The sequence below is a fragment of the Sceloporus occidentalis genome, unplaced genomic scaffold (genome assembly GCF_023333645.1).
Source record: "Sceloporus occidentalis isolate IW3139 unplaced genomic scaffold, rSceOcc1.0.p SCAF_90, whole genome shotgun sequence".
Taxonomy (NCBI): Eukaryota; Metazoa; Chordata; class Lepidosauria; order Squamata; family Phrynosomatidae; genus Sceloporus; species Sceloporus occidentalis.
In genome coordinates, this window is record NW_028317070.1 from 1,533,915 (window position 1) to 1,558,121 (window position 24,207).

At 37.9% G+C, this 24,207-nt stretch overlaps 1 protein-coding gene across 1 annotated transcript; it reads right to left on the reverse strand.

Moving 5' to 3' along the window:
- Nucleotides 1-3,322: 3,322 nt before the first annotated feature.
- LOC149284588 (popeye domain-containing protein 1-A-like) lies at nucleotides 3,323-18,123 on the reverse strand. The gene is made up of 7 exons (XM_089496434.1): nucleotides 17,898-18,123; nucleotides 13,798-13,922; nucleotides 10,952-11,139; nucleotides 10,234-10,342; nucleotides 7,522-7,689; nucleotides 5,016-5,157; nucleotides 3,323-3,390 (listed from the first exon to the last, which is right to left on the reverse strand). Exons 1-7 carry the CDS (start codon nucleotides 18,121-18,123, stop codon nucleotides 3,323-3,325), a joined length of 1,026 nt encoding a protein of 341 aa, XP_089352560.1.
- Nucleotides 18,124-24,207: the final 6,084 nt, after the last annotated feature.

Consider the following 24,207-nt stretch of genomic DNA (forward strand, 5'->3'; position numbering starts at 1 on the left):
CATCTTCCTCCTTTACACCTTAGTATAATGTGAAATAATAGTTTCAGCGTCTGATATTGAGAGTACTTCCCTTAGGATGTGTACGTTGGAGAATTGCCAATTTACACTGCATCTATAAATACAGCTGTCGTGGGGATTTTTATTCCTTACTTACTAAATATAGCCAAAGTCACAGCTTTAGCAGTAAGGATGACACTTTGTAGATGTGCTTGGTATATAAATATTCTGACCATTCACTAGTCAGATCACAATGCACAGAAAAGAAGTAGTAGTTTGGTGGTATATATACCACTTAAGTTAGGTCATGTCAGTGGACTTAACCCTTTAGTCAACAACTTTACTTTTTTAGGGAATGCACCTGATCATTCTACAGTTCCCAAAATGCATTTACATAGGAAAGTTAAACCTTCTAGTGGATGGTTGTATTTCATTAGTAAATTACCAGTACTCTTTTGACAAGCTCAAATATAAGGCATTTGTTAACTAAGAGTTTATATAATTGTTACACTGAATAATGAATTAATAAAATATGAAGCCTCAATGTTATGATTATATGTTCAATATTTTAGGGTCTACTTGGTTAGACAGGTGGATAGATATCTCAGTGTAAGGAAACTCTCTTGTGCTAAAAACCCATCAGTTTAGATATTTTCACAAACTACTTTTTGTCAGGGTCCATCCAGGCATATCTCTGATTTTCCCTGTCTCGCTACAATTCCCTCTTTGCTGTAATCCATTGCTGGATTTCCATATGCTCTGTTCTGTGCTTCTGATTTCTTGATTCCAGTTCTGCTCTTTGCTTCAGCTCTGTTTCCTTTATAAGGTGTGGCCCATCCATTTTGTTATGTTTGTCTCAGCAGTCTAACGGTATGTCCTTCTTGTTTTTTTGTTTAGACTTAATGTTTACTTTCAGTTTATTAATAATTCAGTAGGCAGGGTTTAGTGCTAGGACCCACCGAATATTGGAGTACTTTGGCGGTGTTGGGCTAAGCATACTGTGTCCATATGATGTGACGGAATCTCCAATTGTTATCACATAGTCCTAGGCTAGTCCTGTATTTATGTTTGTCTGTCTCTTAGGTACCTTTGCCCTCTTTTCCCTGGATCATCTGAGGATGTCGGTTCCTCTCGTGTCTCCTCATGTCCCAGTTAAGATGTCCTATCCTTGCTTAAAGGAGAAGCGTCCGAGGATCCCGGCTCCTCACTCCATTCCTTGTGTTCCTTGTTCCCTGTCCTTTGTCGTGTCCTGTATCATGTATGTCTTGTCTGGCTATGTTTCAGCTGTTACTCTGCTTAGCTTCCATACTCCCAGCCCTGCACCAAGCCCTGTCCAACTCAGCTACTGCGCAGTAACTCCTGAACACCATCTTTGGGCGCTCTGGGTCATAACAGTCATCTGTATGGACCCAGTCCCTGACACTTTTTATAACAAGACTATCAGTTTTCCTAGCTCTGATATCTTCAAGGAAAACATAGTTCTCTTTCCCACTAGACCTTCTTCTCCACATGGACCATTTTCCATGTCCCAGAGATCCATTGTGCAGCGCTATGGAATATGATAGTGATATATAAAACCATTAATAATAATAATAATAATAGTCTTTCACTTTCTGTCTCTATCACCCTCTAAGATTTTAGTTGAATGTTGTCTCAAAACAGCATGACCCTTTACACCTTTTGTACCAGTATGTGTTTAATTATATTAATGTTTAGTTTGTATTCCCTCATTTGTGTACCAGTGCTATAGTATAAGAAAATGTGCATGGAATGATAATATCTGCACTTTGATTTTCACTCTCAGTGGCTACACATTATGCAGATATCATTCTCTAAATCATATAGGATATATGAAAAATTATCATAGTAGCATATTTTTTTATAAATAAACACAAACATAATAACATAGCATTTACTATTAGAAGGGAGATATATTTGGCTTGACCTGAGGTGCATTGCTACAATTTTACATACATATATGTGCCCTTAGATCTTAAAGGCTTGTGATGAATGTGCTTTTTCACGTGTAAAAAAAAAAATATGTGTTTTAAATAGTCACACATTTAGTTTTACAGTCACAACATTAAGTTACACATTTTACAAGACCTAGATTTCTAGCCGCTTTTCGTGTGACGCATGATGCAGAGGCTACCAACAGAAAAATGTTTTAAACAAAGTTTAAAAAGGATATCTAAATATCTTTAAACAGAGCTTTAGAGCTTATTCTTGGCTACAGTGGATCATTTCAGCTTTGGTAATTTGGTCGTATGTGCTTATGGTATCTGGGCTTTCAGTTTACGTGAACGTGCTGCTTCGAATACCTCGTCTTCTACACCTTCTTGAATTGGCATCATCTGCAAAGAAGTTCTCAGACAGGGAGACTGACCTGTCAAGGTATTTACAAATAACAGTGTGTTAGAACTAATAGCATTTGCTGGCACATAACCAAATATGAACTCATAAAGAATTGGGATACGCAATATTACTCTCTAATACATTAGTGCACAATACATTAGGTAAATATGCTCCCCATAAATTTCCTCAACCCACTGTAAAAAGGCTGCCCGAAATTCCAATGGATAACTTAAAATAACCGTGTTACTTTGCAGGCTCTTCAAGATAACTGCTTACATGTTAGACACATACCATATGCATATTGTTTGTAATATACCTATACTGATTACTTTAGTTTGTAACTGCCATTGTATACATTTATTTAGCATATAGAGCTGTAAAATGTAGAATTAGCGAATGTGACTGAACAGCTATACTTTAAATCATTCATACCCAAAGAATACTAAAAGAACTGCAAAGCAATTCAGACACGATGGCTGTGTGGTGAGAAAATGGAAAGTATGGATTTGTAGGAAGCAACTGTTGCTGGAGTAAAGGCTTTTACTGTTCAGATGGATTCTTGGCACAGAGTGAAACTCAAAGAGAATTCATGATTTATTTTGAACTGGAGAGAAGACTTGTGGAAGAAGGTAAAAGAGCCCAACAAATAAAAATTATTTATACAGGATTTGTATAAAATATTGTAACAATAGTTTAGTTAAAGAATAGTAAAGTAATGCCAAATTTTAATGAAAATAAGATATTAGAGAAGATCATTGTTTATAATATGTTAGAATTTACATTTTTAGAATGAATAATATTACACAGAAATTACAAAAGTAACACAAACAAGACCAAAAGTACAAAAACAATATAAGATCTAAATGACACATTAATTTGTACAAGCATTAGTTAAATTATTAAACAGCAAATATTAAATTCTGATCCGTTAGTACCTTTAGAATGAATCTCGGATTTTAACATGAGTCTATCAACAGAAAATATCATGCGCCACACCACCTGTGCCATATGCGTTATAGAACTCTTGATGGTTATTTCCTTAATATAAAAGCGGAGAGTTAATTTTTCTTATACACACAAAAATGAAAATAGTTAGTTGAAATAATACTTGACAATACATAAATTAATATGCAATGATCAATTAAACATTAAAGCATGAAGAAAATTATGTATATAATTTGAATGCAAGCCAAAGAGTTATATATCACAGTTAAATTGTAACTATAGTGCAGCCTCATAATACTGAAAAAAATGTGTATGAGATCTAATTCCATTCTGTATTTTTTTCCCCTAACCATTGATTCAATAACACCTTCACGACTGTGGACGTAGGTGATAAGTCGAAAAAACTGATCCTTGAGAACCAAGGACATATCTCCTACGACATGACTACCTGGTCTTCCATCTGACACACATCTCACATTTATGAATATGGTTACAAAAACCCTACTTGTGCAGAAAAAACTATATTACAGTTCATAAGTGGCCTTGTCCTCTACTGTAAAAATGCCCTGGTCCTTAAGGGGTTAAACATGAGGCACTATGCTACACATAAACTAATTGTTGTTTACAGTCAGGGTTGTTAAATTTTAGAAAGTTATGTTCTTGATAAATAATAGTTTAACAGAAGTCAAAATAAATGCATAATTAAGAGAAATGAGAAGGTAAAACTGTGGAAAAATATTACCTTCCTAATTATAATTCTGTAAACTTTGATAACTTGTCTGAATTTCACTTATAGGAGAGCTGGCATATATTGTTAATTAGCCAAATAATGTTGAAAGCTATAGGCCAATTGCTTTGCCCCCTCAATAGCCATGTATGTGTTATACTTTCCCTTTGGGAGGTATACAGATAAACAGACCGAATGCTTGACAGCTGATGTGCATTACCGTGTCCATACACACACATAAACAAACCACATTATTTGTCACTTCTTCATAGCCTTGAATATATTTGATGTTTCACAATTCTCCCTACTTATGTCTATACCTGAAAAGTCTATGTGTTTACCCCAGAGCCTCCAGATAAAGCATGGCTTTCCCAGGTCACATTGCTGGCAGGAATGAGATTCACCACGGAGCCCTGTTGAGCTGGTTAGGGGGATCCGTGATCTCCCCAGCGAGTCCTGGAGGCTGCAGCTGCTGATTGGGTGGCTGTGCGCCCCTTCGCAGCTGCGCCCGAGGCAAGTCCCTCACTCACCTTAACCTTCCTACGGCCCTGGCCCAGTTCCCAGGTATGGTTATCATGGATTCATTCGCCAGTTGAGTGTGCTTTAAGGCACTCTTAGTCCATGTCAACTTTGTTGGATTGAACCATGTGATGCCATGCCACTACCATTGCTATGGACAACTGTAACATTGGCAAACAAACCCATATCAGGAAAGGTGGGAACCTTGGCCACACAGCAACAGACTATAGGCTGCAAGGAGGGTGGGGATAAATAAACTGGACATGAGTACAATACAAAATATGTGTAGCATACTTCTCACTTGGCTCGTCTGTGAAAAGAATTTGATGTGTGTCTGGAAGCTCTCTATAATTTTAGTTCTTTGTCAAAGCTCTTCTCTCTGTTTGATATTAAGTGAAATTTCAAAGAAACAAACTAACGTATTCATCTACAAACCCAGTTTTACATGTTGTATCAGTGCTGTATCACTTACTCAGAGAAGAGGCAGTTGATGTCCCCCGGAGGAAGTTTTGCAAGCCATCTTCACCATCGCTTGTGCTAGCCATGCTGTTTCTCATCTGCATTACAGAGAGCTGGGAGCTCAAACTAGGGTGGCGATCAATTTTTTTTGCTACCTAGGAAAATAATACAATGGAAAGATACATATAAAATAAATCCAATTTATGTGGAGTTTGCTGGTGCTCTATAAATAAATGTAATCTAGATCAAAATATAGTGCAAGGTAAAAGTAAGTAGTGCTAAGCTATTTGGGCAGCCACCAGTGTGCCATTGATGAAAGAATGCTGTGCACTAGTGGTGCTCCATATGTCAGAGGTGAAGTGGATAGTTTATCCAGCAGCCTTGGACAGCTTGTCATTCAACAATGAGACACAAGACTGGTAAAGGGAGGGTGCTATGGTGCTGCTGAAGGTGGTACGTCAGGGGAGGCGGTAGTGGGAAGCAATGGCCTCTAGCAGCTGCCTGAAGGGTGACCCTCAATCAGCCTTCAAAGTAGGCATGTCAGTTTCTTTCATTGCTGCTTTGAATAGAAAACCCCAAAGTGTTCTAGGGTAGGCTTGTGCAATATATGTTCCCGCCCCACCTATTTTTGGAAACCAGACACACTTTTAGAGAAGGCCTCTTCTTTGCTCTGCCTGCTGGTGACCACTGCTGTGGGTTTGCTGCCAATGCTCCCTGCTCCCCCCGGAAAAAAGCTGCATTGTAGTGTGTATGTATGTTCATACCAGAATTGGTGAGATTTCCTTTACACTTTATCCATGCTCACTACCTTACGACACAACTTGCACCTTGCAATGCACACATCTCCCACACTCTCAAAATGCTCCCACACTTTACTACATGGGCAACCTGCCCATCAGACGAGGTAGCAGTGGTACTACTGTTTTTTTCCATGATAGTATTAGTGAATGTGATGGTTGTGGAAGTAGTGATGCCAGTGCATGTTCTCCACCCCTGGCATAGCTATGCTGCTGTTTCTGCAGAATTAAAGGAGCAACACGTCTAACAGATAAATTGCTGTAAGATATGTCGCTTGACTCCTCCTACTCTGCCTCATAATCGTCGTCAACTTTGCAGATGACCATTTATTTTTCCACTTGGGCACAAGGTGGAGTATGGTCCACTCCTGCAGCAAGAGTAGACCTTCACTCTTCTTCCTCACTTGCTTCTGGACAAAACTAGATCTGCTGCTATCAATTGACTGTCCCTGCCTATCATTGCTCTAAGGAGTGCTGGCAGTGCTTGCGGTAGTGATAGCGCCAGGGGCAGTTATGGTGGCACTGGTAGTGGTTTTATTCCTTGCTATACCACAAAATAGCTATCTTCGCCCTGGATCCCACCAAGTCACTAGTACATGACCCTTCCGTGAGTCCATACTTTGAGCATGTTCAGTACTGCTGGTGATGCTGCATGCACCTTGTGCGGCTCTTCAAAATCTGAGCAAAAAGGCTTCAGCCTGCTAATGAAACTGGAATAACTCAATTTTACAGACATTTTTTAATTTTATTTACACGCTGGTAAATATAATAATAATATAATAATAAAAAAGTGAAATGTATAACCCTACTCAGGAATTTCACACAGTCCATTGCCTAATTTTGCCACTGATATTTATCAATGAATATAATAATGATTTTGTGTAGTCCACAAACTAGAGGTGTAAATGGGCAACAATTAAGAAACTCTACTCAGGAACAGTATTTCAATAACTAAAATGCAGTAACGCTGTGCTCAAGTGCAGACATATGCCTAATTTTGTCACCAATATTATCATTAATATAATTGCTAGTAGTGTAAATGAGCAACTGTTTTAATAAATTCTACTCAGGATCAGTATTTCATCAACTAAACACACTGTGTGCTGTTTTGCCTAAGTTAATTTATAAATTGAAAAAAAGCCCTAAAACAAATAAAAAATGTCTGCTGCAGTCCCTGTGTATCAATAACAAACTAATATACAGTACACTAAATCCCAGAACATTTTCTACAACTACACTTCTTTACACTCCAACTCTCATCTGTAACTGCTGACAAGTTAAAATGGGGTCAGCACACTTACATATCTAGTGCTTGTCCCTTCCCTTTGTAAATGCTGATTGGGCAGAGTGAAAAAGTAAGTAAAAAACACACAGGTTGTTGGACTCATAAATCACAACCATAACCATCAATGAGATCAACCCCCACCCGATTTTTGTCTACTTCTAGCTTTTAATGTATCCTCCTACACATACAGTCCCTTCCCACTTTACCTCATCAAATACAGCAAAAAGGGCATGTAATGGCAGCAAAATGTGGCAAAGTAATGGATAAATTCCAACAGAATTCCTGCAATTTTGACATTGGTTAATCCTCGACCCTTGGAGATTCATACGAACACACAAACACCAGAAAATCTGTTAAAAATAAAGTCCGTACGAATCCAAATGCACAAGTCTAGTATCTAACCTTCCTCATCACTTACACCCATGGGAATGACTTACCTTGTCACTTAGTGTGGGATCATTCAAGGAGTATAATTTGTTTGTGATGTCTTTACCAATCAAATATTTAAATATCTCACAAAGGAATGGTTCAGACTCCAAAAAGTAAGTTAGCCTTTCCCGAGACCAACACAAGAACATGCAGGTGTCTTCAGCAGTGATTGTGACCTAAAATGCAAATAAACCATATGATATTATCAGATACTCTTTGTCTAGATGACAGAACCATCAGAACATATTTTCATAAACTTTGATAACAGTAATTGACCACTTGGGTGGTGTAATGGGTGTACACTGTCACTTTAAGAAATATTTTGCTCACTCACTTTATTTGGTTTTTGAATTTCACTATAGATAAGGGTTGTTCAACTCACCAATTATTTAATATGTTTTCATCATTACTGAGTCTAGCCTGAAAATGGTATGTGTAATAAACGTAACAGTACTGCAAGTATATAACTGCGTTTAAACATATTGTCCCACTAATAGGCCACACTTTTTTCCTCTAGTTCAATTTAATTTAACAATCTTTAAATCAGGGGTGCAGAATATAATCGTGTTTTAGATATTTAGAATGGCAAACAGTATGTCTCCTGGAAATGTGGTTATTTCTCCTGCCACCCTACAGTCTACACCCTGTGCCCCTGTGTCCTTTTCCATAGCTTTGCTTCTTCTCTTGATCTTCTTGTTCTTCTGTTTTCTTTCTTCATCCACTTCTTCCCGGTAACAGTTCCGTTCATCAGGCTTCTGGAGCTCTTCCTCAAAAGGGAGCCACCGCGCACACCCTCTCCCTCTATTGGAGAAACGGAAGAGAGGCTGTCCCCCTGGTGCATGCAGTGGTTCTGCCCTTTTGTAGAAATACTCCAAAAGGAAAGAATATTGCAGACGGATTTGTGGAGAAATAAAAGCTTTTCTGCACCTGTCTTTCTCAGCAAATTCGCCTGCATCATTCTAGCTTCTTGGAGTACTTCCGCAAAAGGGCAGTTTGGAACAAACAGAGTAAAGGCAGTGCGAAGGCTTCACCCTTTTGCAGAAGCACTCAGGGAGGCCTGGTCAACAGAGCTGATACAAGAGAAGCAGAGCTACAGGAAAAAAGACAGGGACACGGAAACGGTTGGCAGAGAAGCTAGGGAGACATTGAGAGTATGAGAGAGAGCAAGAGAGACAGAGCGTGTGAGAGAGATTACTAATGGCACCAAAATATTGGAAGCCCAGTGATGACAGGGTAATCACCAAAACTGTATGAGAGATCCCCAAAGGGCAAAAACACAAAACTAAAACAATGGGAAAAAAAAAAATAGATTTTGTTTTCTAAAAAGTACTTTTACAGCCGGGGAAGGTCTGCGCGACGGACAGCTGCAGCAGAAGTTGTGTACGCGAATCGCGTAGAGCTCTACACGCCGCCCGGTCCTTAGTCCAGGCAGTGCGCAGAGCTCGGACTAAGCACCGGGGACTCAGAAGTACCGGTAAGTGTGTGTGGGGTTGCTTAATCCGGGCAGCGTTTAGAGCTCTACGCGGATCCAGGATCCTGCATCGCTGCGGGGGATCTGGATCTTAGTCTCATAGTCAGACCTAGTTGAGGTCTGATTATAAAACGACCCCGATTATAAGACGAGGGGTATTTTTCAGAGCATTTGCTCTGTAAAAAACCTTGTCTTATAATCGAGCAAATACGGTATGTTTATAAACCACTGGGCCTATTTCCTTGTGTTTTTACACATTTGTTGCTAAAATCTCTTTACATACATTGCCTTTCACTGCTTGTCTGAACGATTTCTTCATCAATAAAATCATTACTTTCTGAGCAGTTTTAAGTACATCCATTAAATTTATTCCGGAGGCACAATTACTTTCTGCTGTCATAAAATATACAATTATACAAGGTGATCTACATTAATTTGAATTAAATAGCAGTAAATCTTATACAATGTATGTGATTCACTTTCTGGTTATTATATTACATAGATAATTTGAATAATGATAGTTTGACCAGCCTAGAGCATATCCAGTGCAGCTACTGTGATTTTTTTCTTCAAATAATTAAGCTAAAAATTGTTATTAATAGTTTGTACAGAATACAGCCAATTTTTAGTCAAGGCAAGCATTCCCTTCTAGTGTCTGGTAACAGATAAAGGGACAGCACAATCAAAAATATGTTTTTAATAGTTAAATGTTAAATAGCATAAACTAAATTAAGTTTTCTCAGCTTTTCTAGTTGCCTTCTCATAATGTGACCTGAGCACATTTCTTCTCTGCAAACAATTATGATAAACATTTGATGGCTCTTCTTCTTCTGATGGAGGCTAGTGAGTCAGAATAGACACTCATATACACAGTGCATCTCTACACAGACATTCTTTATAAGATCAATACTTTTTTTAATTTTTTTATAAAAAATAACTTCTTCAGTTTTACTTTTTATATTGCTCAACATAGACATCTTTGTAGATCCCAGGTATAGCTCTTTTAAATAAAGGGGGAACCTCTGATTATCTCATGGTGCCATCAAAAGGTCCCTTTAAATTTTTTATTATTATTATTTTCACTCGGATCTACCTGTCTGTTGCTCACACAGTTATCAGGAAGCGGGACTCTGCAACCCTGCTTTCCAGATCATAGTGTATGTGATCAGCTGACCAACAGGAATTGCACAAACTCTGTTTCTGTAACATTGATAACTTCCCCTATAAAACAGTTTGCTTAATAGATTACCTGAAATGTTTCACCGCGGTTCATTTCTGTTGATCGGTATTCAGGAGAATCAATATAAGAGTTGGGATAAATGTCATGAAGAAAATGACCTCTGTAGGAAACCTTCATCCTGAAAATGTTTTTACAATTACAAAAAATATATTACTATATATCTGAAGTTATTGTTTGTACAATACTGCACCATTAAAAACAAGTATAGTTTGAAGTCATATGGTTGGCTTACCCAATCATAAAACACATGATATATATATATACACACACATATACGCACTGTACATACTGTTCATATTGTCCAGGACTCTGGCAAGCAAAGGGTTAAGCCCAGTAAGTTTTTTTTTGTTGTCTTTGATCTTGGACCAACAATGGGTGTCATAAAATTTACCGGGACATCTACTATGAAGTGGGTTATCCATGTTATATAATATTATATATGGATCAAGTGCAGAGACGCAAATATCAGAATATGTGGTTGTATCTTGAGGCAAGCAGTGGTGTTCAAAAATTAACGTTAAAAGATTTAGGCTTACAACTGTGGTCCCAGCACACAAGCCAAATAAATATTTATTTAAAAGCAAAATAGAGGCCTTGTTTTCATTCACTTTGTGTTCCGAGATTAGTACAATTGACAAAATTCGCAATTTGGTAAAAATTGAAACTCGTATGAATGAAAATTCACTATTGTCTATTGTATACCATTCTATCCCTTTCTTTTACATACCTTCCCTTAAGTAAAATACTTAAGCGATCATCAACAGAAGTTTTGTTCTCTGCTGCATACATTTGGCCTTTTGCTAACGTCTGGATGCTACAAAACTGACCAGTGAGCCTCTTAAATAACTCAGGAGGGACATGAAGTGGTTCAAACATCCTGCAGTAGATCCCCTTCAGTTCTTTTTCAATCTTGATCTGAAATACAAATTAAAATCAAGTTTTCCATATTTGTAGGGTTAAGGTATTCAGTGGAAGGTAGAATTTGAAATGAGGGAATCAACAGTGAGGCAGGCAGGCAGACCAATAGAAGGTATAGGAGGTTTAATTGTCTGAGACAGCTTATGTCTGGTAATGGAGGGGGTTAATTGTCTGAGACTGCTGAAGTCTGGTAAAAAATGTCTGTACTACCGTATTTCCCCATGTATAAGACATGTGGGGTCTAAAATGTGGGGTCTAAAAACTGGGTGTATCTTATACAGAGGTGGTATATTTTTTTTTTATTTACCGGAAAGGGGACCTGCTGCTTACCTCTGTGTTGCTCAGCAGCCTCTCTTGATCCATCGAGGCGATACAGGAACCCAGTGGAGTCACGTGAATGTACATCACATCACATGACTCCGCTCCATTCCTGTTCGAGCAACGCAGAGGGAAACAGCGCCCCCCACGGAAGTCTGCGAGCAGCACCAGAAGATCTGCAGTTCAGGTAAGGGTGGGGGAGTAAATGAATGAATATATGTGTGTGTATGTGATAGCATGGATGCGTGTTTAGGGGGCACAGGGTGGCTGAAAGTGTTGTGTATGTACTGGCTACCTGAGCATGATAGGAGTGCGATTGCTAACAATTGCTAGCAGCTAACATCAATCACATGCATATCATGCCCAGACAGCCAGTTCAGTAACTTTATGTAATATATTTTTTTTCAAATTTCGGGCCCCAAAATGAAGATGGGTCTTATACATGGGAGCGTCGTATAATGGGGAAATACAGTATATTTTATAATATAAATATATTATTAAATCTGAAATCAGCGTGGTTCACAAGGCTTCCTAATAAATCCTATAAAATAAAATGCATTTCATGTGTATCTGACGTTGCGTGCATATGTAAATCAGCGTGTATGTGATATATATATATATATATATATATATATATATGCCTGTGTATGTAATCTCATCAGCTCCATTCTGTGTCCCTGAATGATATGTCTAGTAGAAGGGTCGCTAGTCTCCTGCGATGCTTCAATTAGTCGTTGTCCCCAAACCGCTTGTCTCGATTTTACTGCAGAATCACGTAACACCATGCCACATGACCACGCCGAGTCCCTGCCTCTGAGAGTGGGCCGTTCCAAGTCAGATATGTAAATATGTAAATGTATATACAAATAAAATAAAGGGGCCATAAATAACTGTCATGGTCAATTTTAATTGTTTGACTACAGCTTAACTAGAGAAATCAGAAAGTTACAACATTATCATAGGGAAACTGTCTCTTTGTGCCAAGAATAGTATGAGTAGACAAGGTAATGTTTTATGTTTGTTTTTCATTTTAGGGAACAGTGTATATCTGACACCTGTAATACAGACCTAGGCTAATTAAGATAAAGAGGAGAAAAGTTGATCTGAATGTATTATGTTGGCGTGAGTATGTGTCGGAGTATGGTGTTAAGCGTGTCAGGGAGCCTAGGGTTAATGTTTCCAAGAGAGGGAGAGTGTGTATGCATTTGTATGATATTAGAGGCAGTGCATGTGTTAGAATGAGCGTGTATGGGAATGTTAGTGCATGGTGAGCATGTGGGTGTTCGCGTATGATGTTAAAAATGTTTTGATTGGGTTTTAGAGCAAATATGGTCACCAACCTGTTGGTGGGGCATTTGATAAGTGATAAAGCAGCTGACTAAGGGTATACAGGGCAAACTATTAATACCATATTTATTAAATAATATGCAGATTTCATACATATAAAAAGGGATATGAACTGAATAAAAGGCATGGCAGTTTATTCATGGTGTTGTCAATGGGGGCCCCACAAAAGTCAGGCCACTGTGTGCCCCACATCCCACAACATTCTACCATTATCGTTAGGCGGTCTGTTGGCTAGATTGAGTTTAGGTAAAACAAAAAATACACGTGCATGGTTAATATGGAGCCATCAAAAACTTTTGTACTATTTGAACTGTCTCTGGCATAAAGTAATCCTACTAATCCTGAGAACAAGAAACGTCAAGTAACGAGTAAATATAGTGTCTGGTATATATATTATATATATATATTTTTTTATTATTATTTTTTAATTTTTTTTACCGGTATTTTTTATTTCATCTGTAAACAGTATTATTGTGTGATCAATTGCAAAATGACAAAATGAGGGAAAATTACAGATCCTAGTAAACATCTTAATTTTAGACCTTAATCCCCCCCCCAACATTTTATTGAACATTAATACAACTTTAAGATTTAACCATGCTGTAAGATTTACCATTAGGAAATGCTAGGTCAGTTTAATTATGCTTGCAAACATAAAATCATTTACAAGTGATACTAATGACAAATCTTATTAGCTGCATGATTTCAAACTAAATGGGTCCAAAGAGTTTATAAATCTTTTTTACATGGAATTCACAATCCATTAATCAACATGGAGATTGCATTTACTCCTTGTATTTTATGGTCCGGGCATTCAATATTCTTCTTTTTCAGCGTTTTAACCTGCACCATAACCTCTGATCCCATAAAGTTTGGTTTAATTTAAATAATGAGGCTCTTTATAATACTTTAGCACTGATTCCACATTTAGTTCATTTAGTTGAAAGAACATATCACATTTTTTAGTAAAATTTTAAATGTGATACTTACAGGCCTTTTTTTATAAACCAGGTAAACAAAATGAAGAAAATTGATCCCAAGGAAGACAACATTCCATATCATAATGTCCAAAGCACATCGGAAAAGAACTGCCCACATAATAAAAAAAGCACATCCTGTAGAGAAGATTTATGACACAATATTAATATATTTTGTAATGAAAAAAATGTATTACAAAGTAACACTTAAAACCACATACAATATATATATATATGGGAAGGCTCTTCTTAATATGGACCAAATAGTATTAACCTTTTTTTTTTTCTTTCTCTTTTTATAGATAACAATAAAGGGTTACATTATACTCAGTCTGTTATACAAGATTAATATATGGATGCAACACATATTTTAACAATTCATATATATATATATAGTTTGGGATTTATTATTGAATTTTAATGGTTTCTGTTAGTATTTCCCTTTTTGCCCTTTTCCAAAATGGCTGCCGGATTTTGCCTTCCATAAGAGCCTTTATAATGTGTGATGCCTTTATTATTATTATTATTATTATTATCTTTTATTTATATAGCGCCAACAGTTTACGCAGCGCTTAATACAATACATAAATTCAAGGGATATGACAAGACAAGAATTGACAGACTAAGACAAACCGATACATTTGGTGGAGAGAGCCCTGCTCGCAAGCTTACAATCAATGTGTGATGCCCATATTGGACCAATTGGAAGGGACACTCTAAATGTTACACCAGGACCTAGGACCTAGCAGAAACCGGAGGTTGCACCGGAAGTGACGTACAGGAAACAGGAAGTGCCCTATGGGAAACCGGAAGTCTGTGAAATTGGCGCCAAAACCAGTGTTAGGCACATTATAAATATGTGACCAGAGGATAAGGACAATACACTTGAAAAAGACATGAAGTCGAAACGCGTTGTGTTTTTAAATATACTTTTTATATTTAGGGAAATATAGGTTTTCATACCTAGTTCTCCTTATTTTAATAATAAAAGAATCCAGAAGGTAAAGAACTGTGTGGATCCTTTTACTGCCTGGAGTGGGTTCAGAAGGAAGGCATCCTTTCGTTTACACCCTAAGTGGGCACCCGGAGCTGTTTATATAGAGCCTGTTCACTGCTCTATCTCATGTGAGTTTACTCTATACCCCATTAAAATCATTACTGCATTTATGGGTTACACTATGATCTCTCTGTGTCTCAATCTACAGGGCTAAAAGAGAGGTCTAAACCACATTATATGCAAATATATATACAGATTTACTCTAAGGTTGTGTATTGGGGCATGTGCGCTTACACCTTTATGTTTATTGTTATGTGTATTATGTGAGTGGAAATTTAAAGTGTTTTTTTTTCACGAGGTGTGTTAGAAGTTGCACTTAACTTTACACTTATTGTTATTTATTTGATTTTTTTTATATAAGCACATGGAATTGTTTCATTTGTTCTTGTGTAATTATATATATTGAGAGGGTAGTAGATAAATAGAATAGCCTTATAGCTAGAAGCTGTAGATGTTAATACAGCGACATAATTTAAACATGCATGGGATAGACATATGACTCTCCTGAATATAAGACAACAAGGACTGATTAAGATTTGAGCCTTTACAGCAGGAAAAATGGCATACTAAATGAGAATGCAAATAAAGAGATATAGCTTACCCCTTTGGGGTTAAAATCGATCAAAATCCGGGATGTACATAAAAAATAAAAGAAACAAATAATAGTGAAACCTGTGTGCAACACAAATTAATGCAATAAAAGTGATGGGCTAGAACACTTGAGAAAGCCCCAAGGCGAAACGCGTTATTGGAGGATCACAGGGGAGAGTATTCTAGCCCATCACTTTTATTGCATTAATTTGTGTTGCACACAGGTTCTGACTGGGCCTATTTTAAGGTAGGGGCCTGGAGCTGCAGCTCCATCAGCCCCTACGTCAATCCGGCCCTGGGCCGCCCGGCCAGTCCGGGCCTGAGTGCATGTATTTCAGTAAATGCGCTGATTATTACCACTAGGTTTTTTTGACATTCACGTTTCGGGAACAGGAACTAATTTACAAATGTCTACAGCAACCAACTTTTCACAAGCGAAAGGCTTTGCGATTACAATCTACATGGAAAAAGGACAAGGGCAAATGCACATTTAGAATAATGTATGAGGAACTCACCCACAGCTATCAAGAAAGTTTTATTCCAAAACAACTGTATTAAAGCATCTTAGATTTGTGTGATATAAACTACTGTATATTTGATAGATATACAATTATTATAATATGACAGTTAATGATCATTTAAATAGGCTCTTTTTAAATGAGTGTTACCAATCACTCTGAGATGTCAAATATGTAATCATCAATACAGATATATGTCAACTATAAATAAATGTATTTTGCCCATACTGCCAGCGGAGTCACAAATCGTGTGTGAAGCTATGACATTAATTCCAGCCAATATTAAATATCTGACCTATTTTTTTTTTCTTTCCATAATCTGAAACCATGGGAGCATGGTGTCACTGTGCAGACATCAAAGTGACTGACATTTTTAATTATTTGAAGAAAGATAATCTGTTTTTAATCTTTCTTGGTGTAAACTGTACTGCAGGGAAATATACATTTTTATTCGGTTATACTTTCCAGAACATGTACGGAATGGTATTAATGGTTTAATCTAGTACAGAAAAAAACAATGCAATCACTTTGAAACATGTCTTCTGGGAATCGGTGAGTAACATGTTCACCCAGTTTAGTGACCATGAGATTGGATTATGGATAAACACATCAAGTTATCTAAGAAATATGACCACACAATTTTAAAATGCAAACAATCCTATTGCACTTATAAAGTGCAACAGAACTTTCTACTGAAACTGAAGGTCAAGACCAGCCCTGAAACAAGGGAGGGGCACCTTGACCGAGCAAGGATCACCCTCATACCGAGTAACTAAGGAGTTACATGGACTCTCAACCTGTTGCCCTTCATATGATTTTGACGTGCTTCCCTATGAACCTTCCTCCCTATGCTAATAGGGCAGGAAGTTGGGGGGGGGAGGTGCAAGGCTATATAAGTTGTGAGAGGTTGGCAGGCCATGTGGTTTGTGTTAGGAGAAATTCCTTCCTCCTTTTTTAGTTGGACGTTCGAAATGTGACGGGTCAGTGGGCGGTTGGTGGTTACCTTTATGATGATTGGTGATATGTGGTGGGCTGGTACCATGCTTGAGCCAACTTTCTGAGGTATGGATGCACTTGTGGTACACAAACCTAAGGGCGAAAGTGCAGAACACTTCCTAGGCATACGCTCAGGTGATGGGCTTTGGACACCGGCAGTCTCTATAGGTGATTCTTCTGGTTATGCCCTTATTAGCCCTTATAGTTTTATTTGGTTTAAATTGGTTTATTTTTGACAATTTTAGTAAATTTTCTGCAAAGTTAATGGAGGTGTCATATATGTTGAAATAAAAATTCAATGTATGGGTGTCACGGTTGGAGACTTTAAGCAATGACCAATGCTGAATAAATAATCTTCAACTATTCTTGTGTGTGTTCTTAGTGGGGTATAGGGTCCTTGTATTTCATTTGAATGTTTCTCCATCTCCTCTTTTCACTCTAATACACACCTTCGAGGTACCCTGATGCATGAAGAATAGACATGCCATCTGCATTAAAGGGTGTCTTGAGCTGTTTGTCCTATATATATAGGACATATATAAGATGCAGATCTCAGGGAGCTATTCTTACACATTATAATGATGGAATGTTTTTGTACAATTAATTTCAATTAATATTTAAATATATAGTTGATTGCACAGTAGTCCCATAGATTCCCATCTATCTTTACAGAATGACTGTATGGGATCATGAGCGTTGTAGCCAACAAGCAGCTGCAGCACTTCCAGTTGACTATCACTGGTACATAATGTTTTGTTTGTGTATGAGATTAAGAATGTAGATATGTAAATATATCAATATCAGATATTTAATATATATTTGATATAAATATCAAAGTGTAGGTCATAAGATCAGAAACTGGCCCCTTCATACAGGCCATAGGATTGATATATACAGGCAATACACAGAAAGACAAAAACTTTGATTGAAAAAAACAATTCCATAACTTACCCAGGCAAAGCATTCCACGCAGGAAAATCATATGTAGATTAAAAGTAGTAGGAACTACCACTCCAATAGCAAAACACGCGTTTGCTAAATGAAAAACAAGGTGGTGTATCTCTCTCCAGTTTCCACACACTGCTTCCTCTTCATACAAAGGCACTTTTGTGACATTAGCAGCATCCGCAGTAAAATTCATGGGCAGCATAGTAATCAATATATTCTCTGTATCCATTATTCCAAAATCTGAGCAGAAGGGAAAAATATAGATACAGATATTAGATTTACTTTTAATAGAATATATTGCTGTGCAGAGGCAGATAAATATTCCTTAAAAACAAGGTAAAGTGGCACATGTGATCATTGAAGCTTTTATGTTATCGGCTGTGAATAGCTTTGAAGACACATTTCTAATCAGAGATGTAGATACATCAGAACCTCTTCTGCATAACTTCTTAAAATCAGAATACATTATGTGCAAGATTGTAATGAAAACATACAACTAATGGCGCCATTTTGGGGGGGGGCAAAGCTTATGAATGCATATTTTTGGGTTACCTTTGCTACTTCACAGAACATGTATATTTGACTATAAATACACTAACATGCATCCATTAGTAGATGAGAACAAATTCAAAGGCAAGTGATCGCAAAGAAATAAAATACTCATTAAGGTGCTCTCAAAATTAAAAATTACAAGTTCTAAAAGTTATAAATTAAAAGGTCTAGAAGTTATGTGTGAAGGAGATTATTTCTGTCATGGACTCTCTCCTCGCTGTCTTCGAGGGTCTTTACCCACCGGGGACACACCCGGGCACCCGCACCTCCATCCACAGACCGACCATTCCCGGCCTCTAGTGCGACGCGCACCGTGTAGGGCGAGTGCTGGTCCGTTGCTGATGGCGGGGAGGGCGTGTCCTGCGGTCCGATGGCGCAGCAGGACAGACCAGCGGTGACGGACCGGTCACCACTAACCATGTACTATTGGAGAAGGAGGGTCTCTGGGATCTGGGGGGAAGAGCCAGGTTTTGGCAGACTATTTAAACCCCCAGCACTAGTCCATCATTGCTTGTTTGTTCAAGTTCCTTCCAGTATTTTCTATACCTTATTGCTGGATACTCGTTTTTGGATTATATGGACTATGACCTTGGCTTTCATATGGACTTTGCTGATACTCTCTTACCCCAAACCCTGGATTGCTGTACGGTACTGTTTCTGGTTTTTTTGTCTATTACTGCTCAGTGGAATAAACCATTGCTGTTGTACCATTTCCTGGTTTTGCATCTGCTAACTTATCAGGTGTCTCTCTGCACTGTTCTCCAATCCCTACACACCTGACAATTGCTCAGAACGTATTTATTTTTACAGGCAAATGGTCCAAAAAACAATTCAGACTAATTTTTCAGTTCGTTTTTGGCCCATTCAGGCAATTAATTTCATTCTCTACCAATTCGGTTGGTCCGAAAATTCGGGACATTTTTAATTGAGGAACAAAATTTGTTGTTTGATGCCCACATTCACTCACTCAGTCTCATTCTCTCACCCTCTCTAAATGTTTCCATGCCTTCTCTGCCGACCACTTCCACTTCCCTTTTTTCTTCTATCTTTTGTCTTCTCTTCAATCTTCGTCCACATCTCTGCGGACGCAGCCTGGCGGGAAATTCCGCCAAAACAGCAGCGATTGCGGTGATGTCCTGTCCCCGATCCTCCTATCAGGGGAGAGGACATGCCTAAATGCCCTGTCATTTTGCCTTAATGTGAACTAATGTAACTCAGGTGACGTCCTCTCTCCGATCCTCGAATTATTGTTTGTGATTTGAAAATATTCTACTGACTGTTGTACCAGTGCTACAGAACCTGCTATATAAAAAAGTAATGTAATGTATGGTGACCTTTCTGATATCATACATACACATATTACCAGACTGCCCAAAATACATTTGCAAATGAATACTAACCAGATGAAGCACTCACTGCTACCCAATGTAAACTCCCAACAACTGAACAGATGCGCCATCTTACTATGTATTAACATACTACAGCAGCATGCACTAGTAATATCTGAGGCGTTGTTACAGCTTTTTAAAACTTTCTAAAATTGCTAAGCCTTGCATATAAAAAATATTTAGCCATTGTCAGGTGAACATGTCATAAAAAAGAACTATAAAATACTGTGACATTCAGGTAGGATTGGTGGTGGAAGGGAGGTATGTTTCTCCTAGATTCCTTTCCTATGTGAAGTAACACCTGAGTCTTCCACCTGCTAGGTGATTAATTTAGGTGAATGAGAGGGTGGATATAAAAGGGAAGCCAGGAGGGCAGATAGCTCTCTGGCTGAGGACACAGAAAGCCTGTCTGTGGAAGAGACATGTGAGTAAAGGTTGCTGGACATATTATTGTTAAGTTGGCAGAGAGAAGCTCTCCAGCTGGTAGTGAGGGACATCCTTGGTATAGTAAGTGCCAGACAGGCAAGGTATTTCTTTTGTTGCTGTGTTGTTATATTTCTTTTGTCTTTGCAACCTTTCCAATAAACCTGACCCTGTGTCAGATTGCACAAACCTACTGCTGTTGGCCTGGTGTGAATGAAGACGGGCACTTGTCCCTTGACCTCGGCGAGGGGCGATCCCAGACCTACCTCACAATACCCATAATTATTTATGTTGTGTACGTTGGTAATTTTATAGCTAAAAACGTTTTTTTTTCACTTCTGCTTCAGTAAAAAAAAAAATGATTTTTGGCTGAGATTTTATTTCAAATATTATATTCTTGTACTTTTGACACTTCGCATGTAGAGGAGACATTCCTATTGTATTGATTGATATGTGGTAGCTCTGGCTGCCATCCCAGGACTCTCAGTCTGCTGCAAATGAGATAAGGTCTTATTTTTTCACATTGTGTGAGAATATTGCACCCTTTCAGACTATTCTTAGAAGCACTCTTCTAGAGTGAGCACAGCTTTTGGTTTTACCCTTGAGTGTCACTTTAAAATAATAAATATAATGCAGCTGTTACCAGTTTCTTTAGCATTACAAAACCTTGCACTTATATATCATATTTCATTTTCTAGACAATGACCAAAAAGGTGCAGAAATGGACATTATTAACCTATCTTGTATAATTCAACAATTTTTTTTATCTCTTAACCATCATTTTCATAGAAAAGTTAAATTTCTTTAGTACTTTAGAGCTGCTTGTTGCCACAACTGAATTAAAATCACTGCCTCATTCTGATATATTTAGGAAATCAGGTTTGCAGAGGAAGTGTGTGGTAGCTGCTTCCTGATATCTTCCATTCAGCAGTGCCGAGTATTGGGGAAATTCTCATATGTGCACAGGACACAGGGAGGCTGAACATATTAAGCTTCTATCAACTGAATTTTTCCCTCCTGATTTTCTTGTTTTATCAGTTGGGAACCTGGGCTGGTTGGGTACAGTTTACTATCCCTGACCCCACCACACACTTAAAGCCAATCACTGGCAGGAAAGCACTCCCATTGAAATCTGAATAGACCCCAGCACACAACGTTCACCAAGCTAGTTCTAGAGCTGACTGGAGGAAAGCATATCACGTGCAGGGAGATGAGCTTGGTTGAACACATCTCCTTTTGTAATGGGGTACACTCCGATAGGTTAGTCTGGAACCCAAAAGTAAAGAGTAAGGATCATGGAGCGACAAACAAAAAAAAAAAAGTCAAAGAGCGTCAAATCCAAAAGGAGTAAGAAAAGATGTGGCCAGACAGAGAGTTAAAGGCAGGTAGCAGAATGGAAGAGATGCAGAAAACAAGCTGAGGGTCAATAAGGGGGGGTCCAAAATGGGGTACAGGAGGGCAGGAACGGGGAATGGGAAAGAATAAGCAAACGCTGAGTCTCTGGAAGCTGGGCTGCAGAATAACCTTGCACTGGGCTGCAGGTACTCAGTGAGCATCTTAAGCATTAGGTTATACCATTACAGAGGAAAAATCTTTATTGACATATCAGTCTGACCCTATAAGGGCAGTACTTATATGAAATATGAGGCACATTTCCTCTTCACGATAGACCGAACAACCCCAGACATAAAGTATATAGTCACTGTTGTGTTGTTGGTATCCTTCTAGGTACAAGTAAGTAAGGAGGTCCACATCTCACTTGTGATAAACTCCAAGAGATCGTAGAAAGGTGAAATTACACACAAAAAACTTTGATAACTCAACTGAGAACGGCTAGCACTTAAAATGTTTTTAACTTCAGATGCTCCCCAGAGAGGACATACTGTAGAGCAGGCTATTAATCTGATCTCAGCTAAGTTGATTTTAAACCTTTTTGTATGTTATTTCACCGTTCAGGGATCTCATGGGGTTCACTACAAGTGTAAAGGACTTCCTTGCTCAGTTGTGCCCAGAGGGATACCATCTGGAGCCCACTGACGAGACACATGAAATTCGTGGCTTGGGTTGTTGGTTCCCTTATGCCTTGCATTTCAGTTCTGGACTGCTTTCATGAGTAGGATCGGACTGGTATCTCAACAGTTATTTCCTTTATAATGGCACAAGAGAGCTCCACAATAGAGATGCACTATTAAGTTGCTATCTGTTTTAGTTTGATCTCAAGAATTTAGAGTTGTTCAACATGGTATAACCCTGCTAAGAACTAACACAAATTATAGCAATTGATTCTCTCTAAAAGAGTTTGGAATAACATTTGGTAAAACAATGGTAATACAGAATATCACATCAAAAACGAATAATAGGAGATGTTAAGTCATGTCTATCATTAGTGTTTTTAAATCCTGATCTGAATTAAATATATTTTTTAATCATTGGTTTAAATTTAAATATTGCTATAAATAGGAGCTTGAAACCCTTTAACCAAAAAAAGTAAAACTCATCAAATTTGGCAATTATGTAGGTTCTTTCAAAATGATCTACCACGCAGAGATAATGTACTGTTATATAATTAAATAATAATATAAATATAATTTGAATTAGTGTTATTTTTTGTCCAAAAGTTTATATACCATGTGTTTGCCTACTACAGAGACTATTTGGGGGTATAGGAGAAATTAAAGGTTATGCCATACAGGTGAAAGCCAAGAGGAAAAGTAATATTAGGGGCAATATCACTTCTTCAGGAACAATGGGTTTTGTTACAAGGTTAAATAAACACTGTATGTTTTGGAAAGGTACCCTATATTGATTATTTAAGGCTTCTAGTGAAGTAATAATCCAGCTATATTTCACTTTGGCTCTTATCGGATTAACATGAGATACTTGGGGTTTGTCATGAACTGTATAATGTTTCTAGGAGGTCCTGCATTTTTGTTATTTTCTTCCTGAACAATATTGTACTTTAACCCCTTCGTGACAAAGGCTGATTTTACTTTTTGTACCCTTCGTGACAATGGCCGTTTTAACATTTCTGCGCTGCTCGTGTTTAGTTGTAATTTTCTTCTTTCCCGTTTACTGAACCCACACACATTAGATATTGTTTTTTTCAGGACAAGAAGGGCTTTCTTTAGATGACATTGTTTTGATTGTATCATATTATTTACTACTAAAAAAAGTATAAAATATGGTGAAAAATTTAGAAAAAAATGACTGTTTCTAACTTTTAGTTGAAAAATCTTTTACTCATCTATAAAAGGTAATGAAAAAACCTGCTAAATGGATTCTACTATTTGTCCTGAGTTTAGAAATACCCAATGTTTTTATGTTTTTTTGCTTTTTTCTACCCATTATGGGGCAATAAGTACAGGTAGCGTTTTGCTATTTCAAAGCCATTTTTTCCAAATCTGGTAATTCTTCCCCTCATGTGCCATTTCGGGTATCTTTGAACCCGGCCAATGCAATTTACCCCATCAAATCATATATTTTTGAAAACTAGACAGCCCAGGGTATTCCAAATGCTAGTATTTTAACTCTTTCCATGCACCATATCTACCACCAGTTTTTGTCAAACTTTGTGGTAGTCATTTTTTTGCATTTGTTTTGTCACACACATTTTACTTCAGGTATGAATTAAAAGGTTCTCGTTTATGTCACTATCACAAAACACCCCAATATGTGTTCAGCAACATCTCCTGAGTACAGCGATACCTCACATGAATGATTTTGCCTGGCTGTTTGGGGGCAAAAGGGCCACATTTGGGGCATGCGCATTTTTCAATGTTGAACTTTGGCATTTGGGGATCCACTGCCCATGCCCCATTTGGTACATCTTTGAGCCGGGCCATTTCAGTGTGCCCAATAAACCCATATATTTTTGAAAACTAGACACCCCAGGGTATTTCAAATGCTAGTATTTTAACTCTTTCCATGCACCATATCTACCACCAGTCTTT

Bases quoted from the DNA above. Each gene is read 5' to 3' on its own strand.
- LOC149284588 (XM_089496434.1), bottom strand. From the start codon at position 18,123: ATGGATACAGAGAATATATTGATTACTATGCTGCCCATGAATTTTACT. The intron at 13,923-17,897 runs GTAAGTTATGGA...TCTTCTCTACAG, and splicing joins GCGTGGAATGCTTTGCCTGG to GATGTGCTTTTTTTATTATG. The intron at 5,158-7,521 runs GTAAGTCATTCC...TTATTTTCCTAG, and splicing joins ATCCCACACTAAGTGACAAG to GTAGCAAAAAAAATTGATCG.